Source organism: Castor canadensis, chromosome 3, assembly GCF_047511655.1.
Source record: "Castor canadensis chromosome 3, mCasCan1.hap1v2, whole genome shotgun sequence".
In the NCBI taxonomy this organism is placed as follows: Eukaryota; Metazoa; Chordata; class Mammalia; order Rodentia; family Castoridae; genus Castor; species Castor canadensis.
Window position 1 is genome coordinate 163,940,694 of NC_133388.1, and position 20,412 is coordinate 163,961,105.

The window sequence follows — 20,412 nt, forward strand, 5'->3', positions numbered from 1 at the left end:
CTGGTTCTACTAATTTGGGTTTTTTTCTCTCCTCATTTTAGTCAGGTTAGCCAGGGGTCTGTCAATCTTGTTTATTTTTTCAAAGAACCAACTTTTTGTTTCATTAATTCTTTGTATGGTTTTTTTGGTTTCTATTTCATTGATTTCAGCTGTTATTTTTATTCTTTCTCTCCTTCTATTTGTTTTGGGATTTGCTTGTTCTTGTTCTTCTATGAGTTTGAGATGTATCATTAGGTCATTGATTTGGGATCTTTCAGTCTTTTTAATATATTCACTGATGGCTATAAACTTTCCTCTCAGGACTGCCTTTGCTGTGTCCCATAGGTTGTGGTAGGTTGTGTTTTTCATTTTCATTGACTTTCAGGAACTTTTTAATTTCCTCTTTTATTTCATTAATGACCCATTGTTTATTAAGTAATGAGTTATTTAGTTTCTAGCTGTTTGCAAGTTTTTGGTCTTTACTTTTGTTGTTGAGTTCTACTTTTATTGCATTGTGATCAGATAGTATGCATGGTATAATTTCTATATTCTTATATTTGCTGAGACTTGCTTTGTGTCCTAAGATATGATCTATTTTGGAGAAGGTTCCATGGGCTGCTGAGAAGAATATATATTGTGTAGAAGTTGGATGAAATGTTCTGTAGACATCAAGTAGGCCCATTTGATCTATTGTATATTTTAGATCTAGGATTTCTTTATTGATTTTTTGTTTGGATGACCTATCTGTTAATGATAATGGAGTGTTAAAGTCCCCCACAACCACTATGTTGGCATTTATATATACTTTTAGGTCTTTCAGGGTATGTTTAATGAAATTGGGTGCATTGACATTGGGTGCATATAGGTTGATAATTATCATTTCCTTTTGGTCTATTTCCCCTTTTATTAGTATGGAATGTCCTTCTTTATCTCGTCTGATCAATGTAGGTTTGAAGTCTACTTTGTCAGAGATATGTATTGCTACTCCTGCATGTTTTCATGGGCCATTGGCTTGGTGAATCTTCTTCCAGCCTTTCATCCTAAGCCTATGCTTATTTCTGTTGGTGAGATGGGTCTCCAGTAAGCAACAAATTGTTGGTTCTTCCCTTTCAATCCATTTCGTCAAGCGGTGCCTTTTGATGGGTGAATTAAGTCCATTTACATTAAGTGTTAGTACTGATAGGTATGTGGTGATTCCTGTCATTTAGTTGTCTTAGTTGTTTGAAGGTTTGATTGTGTGTACCTAAGTTGAGGTTACTCTCTACTTTCTTGCTTTTTCTTTTACTGTAGTTTGGTGCAGCCTGCCCTTTCATGGTTATGTTGGGTGTTACTTTCTGTGTGCAGAATCCCTTGAAGAATCTTTTGTAGTGGTGACTTTGTGGTCACATATTGTTTTAGTTTCTGCTTATCATTGAAGACTTTTATTGCTCCATCTATTTTGATTTTGCTGTGTAGAGTATCCTGGGGTTGAAGTTATTTTCATTCAGTGCCCGGAAGATCTCACCCCATGCTCTTCTTGCGTTTAATGTTTCTGTTGAGAAGTCTGCTGTGATTTTGATGGGTTTATCTTTGTATGTTATTTGTTTTTTCTCTCTTACAGCTTTCAATATTCTTTCCCTAGTTTCTGTACTTGTTGTTTTAATGATGATATGTTGTGGGGTAGTTCTATTTTGACTGGTCTGTTTGGTGTCCTGGAGGCCTCTTGCATCTGTATGGGAATAGATTTCTCTAGATTTGGGAAATTTTCTGTTATAATTCATTGAATATATTGCGTATTCCCTTTGCTTGCACCTCTTCTCCTTCTTTGATGCCCATGATTCTCAAGTTTGGTCTTTTGATGGAGCCAGTGATTTCTTGCATTTTCTTTTCACAAGTTTTGAGTTGTTTAATAGTTCTTTGGTTTTTCCTTTAATTACCATTTCATCTTCGAGTTCAGAGATTATGTCTTCTGTTTGTTCTATTCTACTGGATGGACCATCCATTTTGTTTTGCAGTTCTATTTTGTTCTTTTTTCTCAGGTTTTCCATATCCTAGGTCATTTCCTCTTTAATATTGTCTATTTTTGTCCTGAGTTCATTTATCTCTTTATTTTTCGTATTCTTAGTTTTGCTTTTCTGTTTATATAGTGCTTGTATTGTTTCTTTTATTTCTTCTTGTGCTTTTTCAAATTCTCTATTTTTGTTGTCTTGGAATTTCTTGAATGTCTCCTGTACATTTTGGTTGACCATATTCAGTATCATCTCTATAAAATTCTCATTGATTACCTCTAGTATTTCTTCTTTTAGATTATCCTTGTGGGCTTCATTGGGTTCTTTGGCATAGTTTATCTTCATTTTGTTGGAGTCTGGATCTGAGTATCTGTTTTCTTCATTTCCCTCTGGTTCCTGTACTAATTTTTTGCTGTGGGGAAACTCGTTTCCCTGATTTTTCTGTCTTCCCGTCATTGCTTTTGATGTTGTTATTGTCCTTGTACTGTGTAATTAAGTATTTTGTAGCTTGTAATAACAATGGTGATATTTAGAATGGAAGGGTGAGAGGAGATGGAAAGCAAAGAAGTTAAAGAAAAAGGGAAAAATAAATAAGCAAACAAGTAGAAAAAAACATCAAACAAAGTTTCAAAGATATAAACAGGGAGAGATAGTGTACTAGTCAATAGTAAGCTGAACAGGCATTAGAGAGACAGAGAGAGGATTGAAAATGAAAAATGAAAAAAAATAAAAATAAAAAAAATAAATGAAAAAAAGTCTCCAAGTTCAAATGCAATAAAGTTTCAGTCTTAGTAATTTTGGTGTTATTTCCTCAGCCTCCAATCCTGGAGCTGGTGTCTCAGAAGTAGTTCTGTGATTGTCTCATCAAAGGGGAAAAAAACTAAAACAAAACAAAACAACACAAAACAAAAAAACCCCACACAAATTGTCCCAAGTTCAAATTCAATACAGTTTCAGTAAGTTTTTCAGCATGCAGGTGTAGTTTGGTTGTTGTCTCATCAAAGGTAGGGAGACAAAAAGAGTCTTGATTCAGTTCTGTGAATGGTTATCTGTGGCTGTGTCTTGCCTGCCCACTGCTGTCAGCCTGCTGTAGCTGGAGGCGTTATTTATGCAGATTTCTGGGTGAGCTTAGCACTCACCTGGCCCACAGGCTTTGTTTACTTAGAGTTCTCCTGTGCGGGAGCCTTTGCTACAAGCTTTCCCCTTTCCAAGCACACTGGGGGAGGTAACACTGCACCCGCTTTCTCAGGCCTGCGTTTTTATTTACAGTTCACCTGGGAAGTGGGTCTTCCCCCCTCTCCTGTGGAGTTTTCCTCGCTCTGCTACTCTTACAAGCTTTCCTGCTCCTGGTTGCTGGGCGCATGCCCCCGCTCCTTCTGGAGCTTCTCCGGCCGGGCCCAGCTTATTTATTTATAGTTTTCCAGGAAGGATCCCCCTCCCCCCCTCTTTGGAGCTCAGGGCACCCCCACCCTCTTTGCCATGTGTCTTTATTGTTCTTATTGCTTATTACTCAGTTTCTCTTTTTTCCCCAGGTGGGGGTCGGTCTGTCCAGGGGGCTATGCTGATCTGGCCCAGGGTTGTCTGTGGAAGTACCACGTACCGCTTAGCTCACCTTGTCCGCCTCTTCCCAAGCCGTCTGGGTGCAGGCGACTGGCGGCCTGGGGGCCCTCATGGTTTCTCTGAGACTTTGTCTTTAATGTAGGCACTCAGCTATAAACTTTCCCTTTAGCACTGTCTTTGCTGTCTCCTGTAGGTTCTCTAGGTTTGTGTTTTCATTCCCATTAGATGCCAGGAACATTTCGATTCCCCCTCTTCATTCTTCAGCGATGCATTGATCATTAAACAACATGTTGTTTAGTCTCCTTGTGTTTGAATGTTTTCTGTAGTTTCTTTTGTAGTTGAGTTCTAGTTTTATCTCATTGTGGTCTGTTAGGATACAGGAAGTTATTTCAACTTTGTTATATTTGCTAAGACTTGCTTTGTGTCTTAAAATATGCTCTATTTTGGAGAAAGTTCCATGGGCTGCTGAGAAGAATGTGTATTGTGCTGCTGCTGAGTGAAATTCTCTGTAGATATCTGTTTAGTCCATTTGGTCTATAGTGTCATTTAATACTGAGGTTTCTTTGTTGATTTTCTTGTCTGGATGACCTATCTATTGGTGACAGTGGTGTATTGAAGTCTCTCACTATCATTGTGTCAGAGTTTATTTGTGCTTTTTAAGTTCAGTATATATATATATTTTTTAATGAAGTTGGGTGCACCGACCTCAGGTGCATATAAGGTAACAATTGTTATCTCCTCTTTATGTATTATTCCTTTTCTTAGTATGGAGTGACTTTCTTTGTTGTCTCTCTAATCAAATCTAATTTAGGTTTGATGTGTACTTTATCAGATATAAGTATATCTATTTCTCTAACTCTATCTATCTGTCTATCTATTTATCATTAATCCTGCCTGTTTTGGAGGACATTTGCTTGGAAAACTTTTTCCACCCTTTCACCCTAAGCCAATTTTTGCTTTTGTCAATGATGAATTTCTTATAGGTAACAAATTGTTGGATATTGCTTTTTAATGCAGCTCCCCAATCTATGCCTTTTAATGAGGGTATTGAGACTATTAACATTTAGGTTAATATTGAATGGTATGTGGTAACTCCTGCCATTTTGTTGCTTGTTTGTTGTGTTTTTCTTTGTTACTCTTTACCTGCTTATCTACTCATCTTGTGAGATTTATTTATTCCCATACTTCCATGGCTATGTTTATCTTCATTAACTTTGGTTATGCCTTTGGTGTGTAAGATTCCTTTGAGTATCTTTAATAGTCACAAATTGCTTTAGTTTCTGTTTTTTATGGAAAGTTTTTTATTTCTCCTTCAATTATGAATGATAGCTTTGCTGGGTAGAGTAATCTAGATTTGAAATTATTTTCTTGCAGTGCTTGAAACATCTCATTTCATGCCCTCTTTGATTTTAGGGTTTCTGTTGAGAAATCTGTTATTCTGATGGGTTTGCTGTCATGGGTGATTTGAAGCTTCTCCCTTGCAGCTTTCAATATTATTTCCTTGTTCTCTGTACTTAATGTTTTAACTATAATGTGCTGTGGAGAGTTTCTATTTATGTTGTGTTTGTTTGATGTCCTAGAGGCCTCCTGTGCCTGGATGGACATCTCTTTCTTAAGATTCGGGCAGTTTTCTGCTATTTTGTTGAGTATGTTTCCTGTGCCTTTGGCATGCTCATGATTTGTAGGTTTGGTCTTTTAATGAAGTCAGACTTCTGACATATTTCTTTTGTATGTCTTCATTTTTTTCCATGTATTTATCTGTTTTTTCTACTATATCTAATTTGTCTTCCACTGAAAATTCTTTCTTCTACTTGTTCCAGTCTGTTGCAGTGGCTTTCAACTACATATTTTTTTATTTGGCTTAAGAAACTTTTTATTACCAGTGTTTCAGTTTGGCTCTTTTTTTTTTAAGGCTTTCTATATCTTTATTAAATTCCTCTTTCCTTTTTTTTTTGGTGGGTCTGAGGTTGAACTCAGGGCTTTGCTTTTTGCAAAGCAGGCACTCTGCCTCTTGAGCCACACCTCCAGCCTAAATTTCCCTTTCATACCTGTATTGACTTCCTTATTTCATTTGTCTGTTTATTTGTATCATACTTGAATTAATTCAGATGAATGGTTATAGCCTCATGGAGTCATTTAGTTTATTCATATTCTCTATGATTTCATTGACTTGTTTTTGCATATCTTCTTTCATCAGTCATTCTTATCACCATTTTTTTTTTGAGCTTACAAGTTTAGTTTTCAGTCTTTTCACTACCCATTAGATCCTTTATTGTGTGTCATTGGGCTTTTGAGGAGTTGTTTTCCCCTGACTTTTCATATGTCATATGCCCCTATTTTGAGACTTAGTCATCTGTAGTTGATTAGTTGGTTATGGGTCTTACTCACCTGAAGTCTTTCCCTGGAATTAATTTCTATATTCTAGCTGGACTACTTATTGGCTAGGTTGTTGTGTTGTTTTTGATACTGGCTGGGGGGTGTTAATAACTTAGCAATAAGAAATTTGCTAATTCAATGTCAAACCAAATCTTAAAAAAAAACAACTTGGTATTAGAAAAATGAAACTTGTTTGCATAGAAGTTAAAACTATGTTGTAAAAATAATCAGGGTAAGAGAGGACATAAGGAGGAATCATGATGGGGGATGAATTGTGAGAGCTGCAGGTAAACAAGATCCTAATGTGCAGAGATATAGGTTGATTGTTGTTGAGAATTGTTATTGTCAGGGATTGCAGAAGGATAAGAGAGGTTGAAAGTAATATAAGCAAGAGGTAGAATAAACCACTAGTCTAATGGTTTGTAAGCAAGAGATAGGAAAAATGAGGGAAAAAAGAAGATGGGGGGAAGTAAGGAGAAAAATTGGCAATATAAGAAAAATAGGAAAATTAAAACTTTAGCAAAAATATTTGTTTAGAGTGTGGATTTCTTCCTTTTTGAGAGGAGTGGGATGTCTTCTGGACTCTATCAGTACAGTGGATGTGCCCTTTCCATCTCTGGTCCTCAGGTTTTTGTCTCCAGTTCTGCTGCTGTATTTACTCACATGTCTCCTCAGGGCTCTGGATTGCCCATAGATTTGCAGGGGGGTGGGGTGGGGGATTTCTGGATTAGGGCAGAGTGAGATGACGCAGTTTCAGGTATGTTAGGTAGCCATCATGGTTCAGTTGTGGGTTGCCTGAGCACAGCTAGTGGGTTAGAAAGCACTCTGCAAAAACAAAAACAAAGCAAAAAAGCACTTTGCTGCTTTTAGAGCCTGCACTTTTCCCTGTCCAGGGAATTTAGTGGCTGCTCTGGCTTGTTCACAGGAGCCTTTTCTTCTTTTACCCCTTTTCTGCCTAGGCTTCCAGTTGAATGTTTAATTTGGGGGTAGTGAGGGGTGAATAGCCCCTGCCACGTATGTAGTATGTTGCTGGGTTCAACTGAAGGACAGCTGGCCAGCTCAACTTGAATCCCTGCCTGGATGCTGAACTCTATCTAGTCTGCTTGCTCCTTGTCCCTCCTTTGAATAGAGATTCTGGGTTGAGAACCTTCACCCCTGCCCTGCTGGGCTGGTTTGGGAGTCTTCAATCAATCTGGGTGAGGGGGTGTGATGAGGATGGTCAAATTCAGCCCACTTAGCTACTAGGTTTCTTGGTTGGTTGGATTATTTCCCAAGAGGTGAGCTGACCTATGGTATCCCTTAGAACTGAAAGCAGCTAGTTTAACTGGTTTCTTTGGGGTCTTGTCTCTGTTGCATTGGAGGAAACTCAGGTAGACTGTCCTGTGGCTCAGGCAAGGCTCAGTCTTGTATGTCAGTGTGTAGCATGCCATGTGGTCCTGGTGTGATAGGGAGACAACTTGTTCCAGACAGAAAACAAAACAAACAAAACACCTCCCCAAAACCCACCAGCAAAACTCAGGCAGTGGTATAGAGTGGAGCAGATCCTTGTTGGCACCCACACTTTGAGATGGTTAGTTAGAGGTTTGTCTTCTTAGCTAAGGTCCTCATACTGGCATCCTCTTTCTTAGTGAGCTAATTCAACCACTTACTCTTGCAGCCATGACCCTGATATTTTCTTTTAGGTTTGTGAGTACTTAGGGATGTGGTGACTGTTAGTAATCTGCCATCTGGGAAAAAAATCTCTCCATATAGTTTTAGTATGAACATTTTTTGAGTATATTTGACTAAATAAATAGAAAGTGGGATTTCTAAGTCTTTTGCTTTTCTAGATTTTTTTTTGCTTTTATTTATTGATTGGATTATTAGTTTTTCTGGGGTTTAGTTTTTTTGAGCTCTTTATATATTCTGGATATTAATCCCCTGCTAGATGAGTAGCTGGCAAAGATTTTCTCCTATTCTGTGGGCTTTCTCTTTATTCTGATAATTGTTTCCTTTGCTGTGCAGAAGCTTTTTAATTTGTTGCAATTCTGTTTGCCAGTTTTTGCTATTATTTTCTGAGCTATTAGAAAGTCATAGCCTATGCCTATTATCCTTGAGTGTTTTAACTATGTTTTTGTTCCAGTAATTTCAAAGTTTCAGGCTTACATTAAAGTGACCCATTTTGAGTTGATTTTGTATAGGGTGAGAGATAGGGATCTGGTTTCAGTGTCCTACATCTGGATATCCAGTTTTCCCAACATCATTTGTTGAAAAGACTGTCTTGTTTTCCAACAAATGATTTTTGCACCTTTGTCAAAAATCAGATGGCTGTAGCTGTGTGGGCTTCTTTCTAGGTCTTCTTTTCCATTGGTCTACATGTGCGATCTTGTTACTATGGCTCTGTAGTATAATTTGAATCCAGGTATTGTGATATCGCCAACATGTTTTTTTTTTGCTCAGGGCTGCTTTGACTATTCAGGGTCTTTTATGCTTCCATATGAATATTAAGATTGATTTTTCTGTTTCTGTGAATAATGACATTAGAATTTTGATGATGATTGCATTTATCCTGTAGATCACTTTCAGTAATATGGACATTTCTGCAGTACTGGTTCTGTCAATCCATGAGTATGAGAAATGTTTCCAACTTCTAGTGTCTTCTTTAATTTCTTTCTTCAAAGTTTTATTGTTTTCGCTATAGCTGTCTTCACCTCCTTATTTAAGTTTATTCCTAGGTATTTAATTTTTTCAGGCTATTTCCTTACTTCTTTTTCAACCTATTTATTATTGATATATAAAAAAGCTTTTTGTATATATATATATATTTTTGTATCCTTCTGCTTTGTTGAAAGTGTTTACCAATCTAAGTTTTTTTGATGGAGTTTTTAGATTCTTTTAATTATAGGGTCATATAATCTGCAAATAGGGACAACTTGATTTCTTCCTTTCTTGTTTGTATCCCTGTTATTTCTTTTTCTTGCCTTATTACTCTGGCTAAGAATTCAAGCACTATATTGTATAAGTTTCTCAAGAACACAGGAGTTCAAGAACATAATTCATTGTCAGTATTGTTAGTGTACTATCAGTAAAATATGTGATTTGATTACATTTTCATATTACCAGTTTTTAAGTTATTATCTCAGATACTTTGAGATTTTATATTGTCTAAAATATTTTGAACAGGGCAAGAATAATTTATACCCTTGATTGTATTTAAAGACATTTAACTGTTTATATTACACACATTTTATTTAAGAAGATGGTATAAATGTTTGTAAATTTCAACCAAGAAATGGTTTCTGTTTTAGTAATTTAAATTTTTATAACTATTGACTTTTTCAATGAAATATTTTGAATTAGAAACTGATTTGTAGATTCATATTAGGGTAATTATGATTAATTTTTCCATTGATTATGGGCAACATGATTCTTTGAAGTTCATCACATAGGACTTTTTGTTTTTTGTCATACTGGGGTTGAACTCAGGGCCTCTCACTTGTTTTTTAGAGAGGGTCTCATGCTAACTTTACCCTGGGTGGCCTTGAATTGGGATCCTCCTGTCTCTGTCTCCTGAGTAGATGGGATTAAAGGAGTGTGCCCCCATGCTTGGCACATAGAACTTCTTTAACAACTATTTTTCATTTACACATTTGTTTAATATTTGTTGCTTTAAAAATACTTGTTTAATGGAAGGTAACTTTGAATTGCTCTATGTTATGATGAGCCGAACTGATAATCTTTCTTTCTTGTTGTTGTTGTTGTTTTTTTGGTGTGTGTTACTGGGGATTGAACCCAGAGCCTTGTGCATGCTAAGCAAACAGACAAACACTGAGCTATATCCCCAACCCCAAAATCTTTCTTTGTATTATCCTTTTATTTATATATAACTTGTTTTGCTCAACAAAGAGATTTTTGCCTATTTTCAAAGATATACAAGTTTTTTGGAGTCCAGGATCACTATAGTTTTCTTGTGTTTGAGTGTTTATATTGTATTTGATGATATGTACTTGTTTAAGATTATTAATTCATTTTATGACCCTACTTAAATAATAAATGGTGTGGCTTTAGCTCTAGGGTAAAACTTGCACTCTTTAACATGGATTTCTTTTATGGTTACTATAGAGATACAATTATCAATTGTATTCAGTCATTCCCACACAAAAATGAATAGTGGTTCTTTTTCATTCATTGCTTTTATCACTAAGGAAAGAAAAACATTGTGTGTTAGTGGGAACTTTTGAAACTGTGACAAATACCTGATGTAAACAATTTAAAAGCGAAAAGATTTATTTTTTCCTCTTGTTTTTAGAGGTTTCAGTGTATAGCAAGCTGGATCCATTGCTTTGGGTCTGATATGAGACAGAATGCCATGGCTGCAGGAACAAGTGGAGAGGCTGCTCATTTGTGGCACCCAGCCTATTGAATGGTGCCTCCCACAGATGGGCTGGTTTTTCCTTCTTAGCTAATTGTCCCTGAACCCCTCCAACCACACCACAGACACCCCAGAGGTGTGTCTTACTAATCTCCTAAGCATCTCTTAATCTAGTCAAGTTGATAATTGAGGTTACATAGCACACATTTTAGAAGCAAATAAATTTGATTTAAAGAGAAGATTTAATTTACATTGTTGGTATAACTTTGTAATGAAAATCGTAGATTTTGGTACCAGTTTTAGTGACCAATTCTTATACTTCCTTTTAGTAATAAGTAAAAGCTGATCAACTGATTGTCGAGTACAGATATATTTCTCAGGACCAATCTTAAGCAAATTATGGGAAGCCCAATTTCGGAGGTCTTCACTACCTTGTATGTCCCTTCTCTACCGTTTAAATATTCAGTCGTATTTCTTTTTGATATCCACAACTCATATTGGCCTAATCTTCCCTTAATTTCCTGAATATTGTGAAAAGAATCTATTCTAGTTGGTCTGTGGAGGAGTAATGTGATTTTAATAAAGAATATAATAAATAGTGAATCATACTAATCTCAAGAATGGCTTATGAAGGTGCCCCATGAGGTACTAAGGTACATGAGGTGGGATTTTTTTTTTAACTTAGGCTTGTCTCATTCGCATCATATTTACCATGAATTATTTGCTTAATTATGAATCAGTTTCTGACCATGAATTTGTAAATTTGGGTAATATCAAAATTAATTTCTTCTCAACACCAGAGAATCAGAGTGCAAGATTTCTTTCTGTGTATAGTGCTGGATAAGACTGTAGAACTCTGAAGAACTGGAAGTAAAACACTCAATTGTAGTTATTTATATAATATTTATTTAAATTCATATTCATTATGGTATAGTTATATGAATAATTTAATTTAACTTATCAATATTTCAGATATAATATGCATGATTTTTAAATAGTTTAAAAACTATTAAACTATTAGGGAGATTAAGTATATAACCCCTTGCCCCAGTTTCTTTATCTTTATCTTTTTTACCTTTAAGTGTAAAGAAATCAATTTGTAAGGCTTTAAAATACTCATTTATGAAATCCTATGTTTTGTTTAAAATATTTATGCCTTTAATTCAATTTACATTAAGGAAGAAATTAAAAATGTTAAAAGGAAATTATTTCCAGTTAGCTAAGTGCAACCATATATATTACCTTGAAATAATACCTTAATAGCTTCAGTATCCATAAAATATGGAGAACACTTCAGGAGTAAATCATTTTAAAAGAGCAATAGAGTTTTAATAGAAGAACAGATCACCCAACTTCTCTTTTTTGTGTAAAATTGATTGAAATGTACAGTGAAGTGCTAAGTTTTTCTATGTAACGATCCTAATTTTTCATGACCATTATATATGACCAAGAATCTGTAGATAGAAATTGCTTCCCAGTACAGTGCACTCAGTTGTGCAAACTTATCTTTTTAGGGTCAAAGAAGAACACAAACCACAACCGACACAGTAAGTAAATGTGTTAAGTGCAGTAGATTTGACTCTTTTCCTCTGCCACCTTCTGCTTTCTGCACCTTTGATGGTATTAGCTCACACTAATACTGGATAGGCTGCAGCTATCTGGCTTGTAAGAGAGCTGCCTGCAGCTTCTTACTTCATCCACATAGTGACTGGATGTAGTTTTTTGCTGCCTGCTTGTGAACTGGTTAAGTGTTGAAACTTAATTTCCCTACCTTCTGACTGCCTGGATAATAATTGGAGCTCACATTTCCATTGGCTGTAGCTTTTGTGCCTGTGTATTTTTTTTTTTGTTGTTGTTGTGGATAAGAAAATATTTACCTTATGTTGTTATTCATTTGGTTATTCAGTCACATTATTTGCTTATTTAAACAGGTGGTTTCCCTTTAGTGGGATCACTGAACTGGTAAATAACGTTCTTCAGCCCCAGCAAAAACAACAAAATGAAAAGGAGCCCCAGACGTAAGTAAGCTGATCTATATAGACTAAATACTATCTGATAGTGTAACATACTGAAGAGTAGGTGTTAAAATACTGCCTGTGGCATATTCTGCCCTCAGAGAGAAAAATTGTTAGGTTAGAGTTTGATATTTCTACCTTTAACTAATCCATGGAAATCTAAAAAGAAAACAAGGATAACTTAATAGGCTAGTAAAAAAAAGAAGACGTAATTCCCTTCACCCCAATTGAATATAAATAACATAAACCATATTTCCCCAGTAAAATATCTTTCTTCAATAATGCAATGTATTCTAGAGTGTGTTTTTTTCAAAGAAAGTTCTAAAAGACATTAAAGCATTATTAACTCCTAAATTCAATCTTTGGTCATACACTTTTGGAATGGTTGTTTTTAAAATGGTTGAGTGGGCCTGGTGTGGTGGCTCACACCTGTAATCCTGGCTACTCAGGAGGCAGAGATGGGGAAGATGGTGGTTCAAGGCCAGCCTGAGCAATTCATTAGTGAGAATCTCCCTCCCACCTCCACATCTCAACCAAAAGGCTTGGCCTTTGGTTGACATGTGCCTGTCATCCCAGCTAAGCAGAGGCATAGGTATGAAGATGGAGGTCCAAGTTTGGCCCCAGACAAATAATGTGAAACCTTATCTTAAAAAAAAAACTAAAGCAAAAAAATGGCTTCAGTTATGACTCAAGTGCTATTGCATTTGTCTAGCAAGTACAAGACCCTGAATTTGAACCCCAGTACTGGCAAAAAATGAATAGGCAAGTTTCTTTATTGTAATAATTCTGAGAACCCAATTCTGCTCCAAGGGTACTAGAACACTGTCTAATGAACTTATTTGCCCACGTAATGCTGTTTGCACAATTTGTTACCACACTGACATGAAATGTTAAAAATATATTGATTCCATTTCTTTTAGTTGTTGATATAATAAAAAACATTCTTCATAACTCACACTTATTTTTAATTTTGTAAGACACAAGTGACATAGTTCCCTTTGGTTTGCAGCCTGTTGACCCAAACTTGTCACAGTCCTCTGAACCAAGTGCAGGGAAGTCTAGAATGGCTTGTCATATATGCAGGAAGAGAGTAACCTGCATGTAATGAAAAGTAGTGATATCTTACTATAGTTAGTTTCTGTTTGATTTTCATTTATTTCCTCTGATGGAAATCTTAGGATGTTAAAAGTTAAAGGTTTGCCAAAAGAATAGTTACTGCAACAAGGGTGCTTTGAGCAGTAATCCCCTCACTTGGTAATGTTCATTCTCGTAAAATCCTGGAATGGCTTAGAGAAGGTCTAATTTTCACAAGACTGAAGGTTAAGGTTAATATAGATGTGTCTGCAGGAAGGAAATTTGCCATTTGTAGTGTTGCAGAGAACAGCTTTAAGTTTTTTAGTGGAATTATAGGACGAGTGTTTGTTTTCTCTTAGGTGGCAATGAAAACACTAAGGAAAATTAAGAATGATAACAGTGAAAATACCTGAAGTCATACCCAGAAAGGTTTGGTTGATCACTAGGGATACCAACGTATTGTAACAAATATGATTAACACCAAACAAAAAAGATCTTAAAGAAGAGGAATGGAGATTTAGAAAATCAATTCTTTGTTGTTGGGTGGAAGTTGTTTACCTTATTTTGTCATTTACTTTATCTAATAGTCATTGGTTAGCTGTTTCTTTCCAAAAAATCATATGCTTTAGGGGGATTCTTACCACCCTTCTGTTTAAGGTTTTCTGATAAACTGATTTCCAACAGGCTAGGAAAAATGCTTTTAGTCTTTGAATTGTGAAACATGAGTCCAAGGATCAACATTTTGGAGCTTTTACTGAAGTGCTATTTTTCCTTTTGTCTTGGAAAATGAACCCAGGACTTTGTACATGCTAGGCAAGTACTTTACCCCTTGAGGTATGCCTCCAGCCCTTTTGTTTTTATTTTGGTTTTGACACAGTCTCACTATCTTTGCCTGAACTAACCTTGAACTTGTGATTCTCCAGCTGCTGCTTCCTGAGTAGGTGGGATTACAGATGTGTGCCACCACATCAGCTACTGCAGTGCTAATTGTTAACATGACTTATGAAATACAGCCTTTTCTGTCAAGAGTCAAAGGTAGTTTTTAAAAAACTTTTTTCATGTTTCTTCCAGAGACTGAATCTATAGGCATCAGTTTATAGAGAGTTGCTTACTAGGATAGTTTTAAAGACTGCTTATATCTGTTGATGAAAAGACAATACATTCCAGTGATTTCTTTGCTGTATTTACTCACATTAGCTTGCACTATAGCAGAATTGAGGATCATAAGTGAAATTTTAAAGTACATGGGGCAGTCTATTACTGCTTCATAAGGGTAGAGGAAATAGATCCCCCATGTTGATCTTACTGTTTTGAAGGCTAATGACAACAGAAATTGAAGAATATTGTCAATATAATTTGAATTTTAAAAATCCCACTTGTTATGTCCACTTTTTCTGAAGATTGAGGTTAATATGGACAAAAGGTGTTTTCACGTAAGATATGTACTTATTGGTGCTTGACTGGTCAAAGCAGTTGATAGGGAGTTAGGAAAGGGTAAAGGCAGTTTCTGCACATAGATGTTTCTAGGTAAAACACAGTTTTCAATCTAATCTTCTGCATCTGTTATCTGTCTTAGAACCACCTTAAATTTCCTGTGGCTCAAGGACGGAAAAAATAAATAAAAACAAAAATTCATAAAACGTAGAAGCTATGGCATATGCCTATAATCTCAGCACTTGGGAAAGTAGGAAGATTGTGAGTTCAAGGCCAGCCTGGGCCACATAATGAGTTTTAGACCAGCCTAGAATGCGCAATGACACCCTCTCTTAAAAAATTAATGAAAGTACCAAGGTGTTTTTTGCTAAATTTTCATCAAAACATAAAGTATTGAATGTAAAATGCACAAATTGAAAGTATGCAGTTTGTTGAATTATCATGCAGTGAATGTGTCTGGAAATCAGCACCAAGATCACGAAGTTTAACATTACCAGCCTTGGATTTCCTCATGCTCCTTTCCCAGGAGAACCCTCCTCTCTCTGAGGGCAGCGTTCACCCTGGCTTCTATCTAGCACGCTATTTTCTTTCTTTCATTTTATCATTTTAAATTTACTCACATGTGTATACACTGTTTGTGCCACCCCCTTCCCAACTCCCCACACCTGCTTCTAGACAAAACCTATTCTGCTCTCTTTTCCAATTTTGTTGAAGAGAAAACATAAGAGATAATAAGAAAGACATAGCATTTTTGCTAATTTGAGATAAAGATAGCTATACAGAGAGATTTCTAGCATTGCTTCCATGCACATGTGTATTACAACCTACATTGATTCATCTCTACCAGACCTCTTCACTACTTCCAGGTCACCTTCCCATAGTTTAATAGTTTAAGATTACTATATCAGCTCCTCTACAGTGAGCACATCAACCACATTCAGGTTTTAGGTTTCCTTCCCTGGCCCTATTCCTCCCATGCACTTCTCCCCTTAGTGTGTGACCCATGTCCAATAATATTACTGCATTTGTTTTGGGTCTATAATCTTCATATGAGGGAGAATATGCAATTTTTGGTCTTCTGAGCCTGACTAACCTCGTTTAAGGTGATATTCTCTAGTTCCATCCATTTACTTGCAAATGACAAATTTCATTCTTCTTCATGGCTGAGTAAAATTCCATTGTGTATAAATACCACATTTTCTTAATCCATTCTTCAGTAGTGGGGCATCTTGGCTGTTTCCATAACTTGGCTATTGTGAATAGTGCTGCAATAAACATGGGTGTGCAGGTGCCTTTGGAGTAACTTGTGTTGCATTCCTTTGGGTATATCCCTAGGAGTGGGATTGCTGGATCATAATGGCAGATCTGTGTTTAGTTTCTTAAGAAGCCTCCATTTTGTTTTCCTGAGTGTTTGTAGTATACTATTTTCTATGTGGCATCATTATTTCTGCCCATTTTTATTTAGACGTTACACAGTGTTTACTCTATGGGTCTGCATTATTTTTCACAGCTTGATGTTTTTCATGTGATATCACTTACATGATTTTGTGGAGTTGATTCCATTCATTCTCGTCTCTGTGTGGTAGTCTCATATCTGAGTACACTGTCTGTTTTACTTTGATAGACATTTGGTTATTTTTCAGCTATTATTAATAGTGCTTTTATACACATTGTGATGCCATTATTATTTTTTCAAATAGCTTTGGAGGAGAATCTAGTAGTTATTTGTGATACTAAAATACTTTAGCTATTTAAAAATGTTTCCAAATATTAAAGCTAGTTATTATGTCAGTGTCTCTAAATCTTTATTTGGTGATGTTGAGTGTGCCGTTTTCAGAGCGTCCTGTGCTGTTTGATGTTTCAGTGCTTGGCATCTGACTAGAAGGGGAGAAAATACATTCCAAGCAGAACACCACTGAGTTCTATCAGATCATATCCTTGTCTGTGCAGCATGAAGTAGATCAAAACCAATTGAGATGAAGTGTAATTAAGTTCACACAGATTGTAAGAACTGTAAATAATGTGATCTGAGTTTTTCTTTTTATAAGAAAACAGCACATAGTCTTTTATCTGCGCATTAGGTATAAAAGTGTTTTACTCCTTGATGTCTTTTTCAAAGAAGTATTTTATTTTGGCTAAGTAAAAGGCATTTGGACTCAATGAGTTTCCTATTTGTCAACACCTTTTAAAATTCAGAATTGTGTTTGTTAAATGGTTTTCTTCGGAAGAAATTTCAGAGAAGTCATGAAATGCACTTTCCCCTTTGAGTCAGGAAAGTGTATCTATATATTAAGGATGAATCTTATTCCAATAACAAGCTGTAAATGTGCTTTTACTTATTGTTAATGTCAGATCCTAATGTCAGGATATCTTCATATTGTGAAAAAGTATTTTTTATGATACTGACCTGAATTTGATTGCCTTTGACACATTGATTATGACAATATAATAAAACAGAAGCCTCCGGGGTAAAGCAGTGCATACCTGTAACCCCAGCATTCAGGAGGCTGAGGCAGAAGGATCTTGAGTTTAATTCTGGTCTGGGATACATAGCAAGACCTTGTCTCAGAATACAAACAACCCCCAAACAACAACAACAACAAAATAGCAACAGAAACCACAAAGTATCAAAGATACCTATTTAAGAGAAAAGGTTAATATTGCTGAAGAACTTAATGGGATTTTTTCATATGAAGAGTGTTTCAATGAGGCTATTCTTTTTTTTTTTTTTAACAATACTTCAAATGTGTTTTTTGAGATACACCATTAGCCTAAAAGCAATGAAAGATCTGATTCATTTGGATAGCGTTGTAATTTCTCAGCCATATCTTACTGATTTCTCTAACTTGTGATGTCAAAAACCAAGTTGGATGTCGGATTATATGGGAAATAATCCTTAGCATGGCATTCAGGGTGTCCTGTAAGATTCTTTCCAGTTTCTCTTACTTTTTGCTTTCCTTCTTGTTCCCCCATGTATGCCTTATTCCAAATGAAGATACTTTCAACTATCTGAATTTTCTCTGTGTTCATACTTTGCATATGAAATGCTTCGTGCTGAAATTCATTCCTCATTTGATGCCTACCACAATTTTGCCTATCCTTTAAGTCTAGGATGTTTAAAAAGTAAAAAAAAAAGAAAGTTCATCTTCTTTGTAGCCAGGCCAATACTATTCTCAATGAAAGGCCTCGTTTCTTCAATTTGCAGTACATTTTTATATGTTTATTTACTCTGTGTTCCAATTGACTTGTGTTATAGCTTGTTTACATGTGTGTCTAATACCTATACATATTCATATCTGTCCATCTTACTGATGAAAGAACTGGGTAACACTCAAATTTATAGTTTTGTTCTATCATCTCTCAAGTAATAAAAACAATATGTTATCATCATTAATTCAAACATTCAGTAAATATTTTTTGAGAATCTGGCTTTGAACCATGTGTTAAGGTAGTTATTGAGGTAAAATTGGGAGCAGAGACAGAGAAAACAACCCTCATTGGTTGTATTTTCTAATTACAGAGATAGAGAGTCACATACATGAACAGAAGGTGCAGTTGTGATAAGTGCGATGTACTGCTATGCTTTGAAAATATTTAATGTAGGGATTTGACCTAATCATTAATGCCAAGGAATATGTTCCCAGCAAAGTGATTTTGAAGTGCTGTGAAAATAATGAAGAGCTGTGGAAGTGAAAAGTCGAAAGTATCATGGTTATGTTAGCTTCACAAAGTTGTCGGGGTACTTGCTTTTGTTTTTTCCCCAAAACTACATATAGAATATGCAACATGGAATTGGTTTTTTTTTTCTTTTTTGATACAGTCGTGCTATGTAGCCTAGGCTGGCCCAGAACTAGCAATCCTCTTGTCTTACTTTCCTGAGTGCTGGGATTTATAGGTGTGTGCTACTATGTTTGGCTTAAAACATGACAATATCTTTATAGTAGCAGTCCTTAATCTGTCTTTTATATGAATCGCTTTGACAATCTGGTGAAGTCTATAGACACTTTTTTGTGATCCTGAGATTTGAACTCAGGGCCTTGCTCTTGCTAGGCAAACACTCTGCCATTTGAGCCAGGACTCTACTCCTTTTTTTTTTTTTTTTTTTTTTAATAAAAATAACCTCTACAGGTTATTTTTATAGATAGGGTCTTGTGTTTTTGCTTGGGGCTGGCCTCAGACTGCAGTCTTCCTACCTTTGCCTCCCACATAGCTGGCACCATCAGCACATACCTCTATTGAATGGGGTCTGGCCTTGAACCATGATCCTTCCGATTTTTGCCTCCCAAATAGTTATATAGACACCTTAAAAGATAAGGTAAATGCAAGCAATTACAAAGGAAGCCAATGTCTTTGAAATATAGCTCAACCTGTGGACTCCTTGAGAGTAGATTATAAATTAAGTTAGAAAATTTTGAATTAAAAAAATCACCTCTCTGTCCATTATAGGTGATTACTGTTTTTTTGTTTTGTTTTGAGGATTGGCAATACACAGAGACACTACCATGTTTGTAGACAGGAAGACTGAACATCATAAAGATGTTAATTCTCTTAAGACTCATCTTAAATAAATGCAGTTTCAATAAAAATCTCACTGATTTTCAAGGAAGTTGGATAAAAGGATTACAATAGTTTGTGAAAGAAAAAGTTTTACAAACAGTAAAATAATTTCTACAAAGATGAGCAAAGAGTCAGACCCATTTTACCTGATATCAAAACAGGTTACAAAGCCAAAGTACAATCTATCCCGGGAGGTATATTTTCCCAACTTGAAGTCATCCCTCTAATAAAAAGAAGTTGCTCTATTTTTAGTCCTTATAAATCTGTTTGGTGTGGAACCACAAATACTGCTCAATCAAATGCTGTGTCCAAAGAGTACCTCAAACAAAGAATTCTAGCTTTGGATACCTGTACCTGTAGAGATTACATGCTGCTGGAATCTGTGAAAGGGAACAAAAGAAATTAAGCTTTATTCTAGAAATTGTAGAGGGATGACCTCACAAGGGTAAGTGTTGAAAGTTGTAATAAACAAATCTTTTATAGATTACTTTAAGAGGGAGTAATATAGAATGAGTGGAGCAACAATAAGAAAACTGTGTGTTTGGGAATAAAACTTCCAGAATTAGCAATAAACATGATTTTGAAAATTCCCTTATTTTACAGAATTCAGAAGTGAAGAAAATTTACTTTTGAGAACTTTGAGTTCAATGAGTTGCCTTAGTAGTAAAATAGATATTGATGTAGAAGGTGCATATGAAAAATTTGGATAAGGAAGCTTTATAAAATAAGAAAGTGACGAAAACAATACTTCTAAATTGGTTTCTTACTGTATGCCTTAAATATGTTTTGTAATGAAAACTGTAGATTAAATATTATATCTTTGATTCTTTTAAATTTGCATCAGGGACCTGTGAAATAATGGCCTGTGGGTAAAATCCTGTCTGTTCCTTGTTTTTTTATAGATAAAATGTGTTGCAATATAGTCAAGCTCATTTATTTAGGTATTGTGTGTGACTTTCTTCACCATTCCCCTGATAGAGTTGAGTTATTGTGACAAAGATCCTACGGCCCACAAGGTCTAAAATGTCTATTGTCTAGCTCTTTACAGAAAAGTTTGCTGACTTCTGAATTACATTAC

The 20,412-nt window shown here is 35.7% G+C and overlaps 1 protein-coding gene across 33 annotated transcripts in view; it reads left to right on the top strand.

Moving 5' to 3' along the window:
* Rims2 (regulating synaptic membrane exocytosis 2) overlaps positions 1-20,412 on the top strand; it is a 573,766-nt gene that overhangs the window by 101,578 nt on the left and 451,776 nt on the right. For 19 of the 33 annotated variants that reach the window (XM_074068988.1, XM_074068974.1, XM_074068978.1 and 16 more), the window contains exons 2-3: positions 11,769-11,801; positions 12,186-12,272. The exons of 12 other annotated variants lie outside the window; for them this stretch is intronic. In XM_074068988.1, coding sequence (XP_073925089.1) covers positions 11,769-11,801; positions 12,186-12,272 — 120 coding nt within the window. Of the gene's footprint in view, positions 1-11,768; positions 11,802-12,185; positions 12,277-20,412 lie in introns of all 33 variants that reach the window. 2 more of the 33 variants (XM_074068993.1, XM_074068994.1) reach the window with 1 other exon arrangement.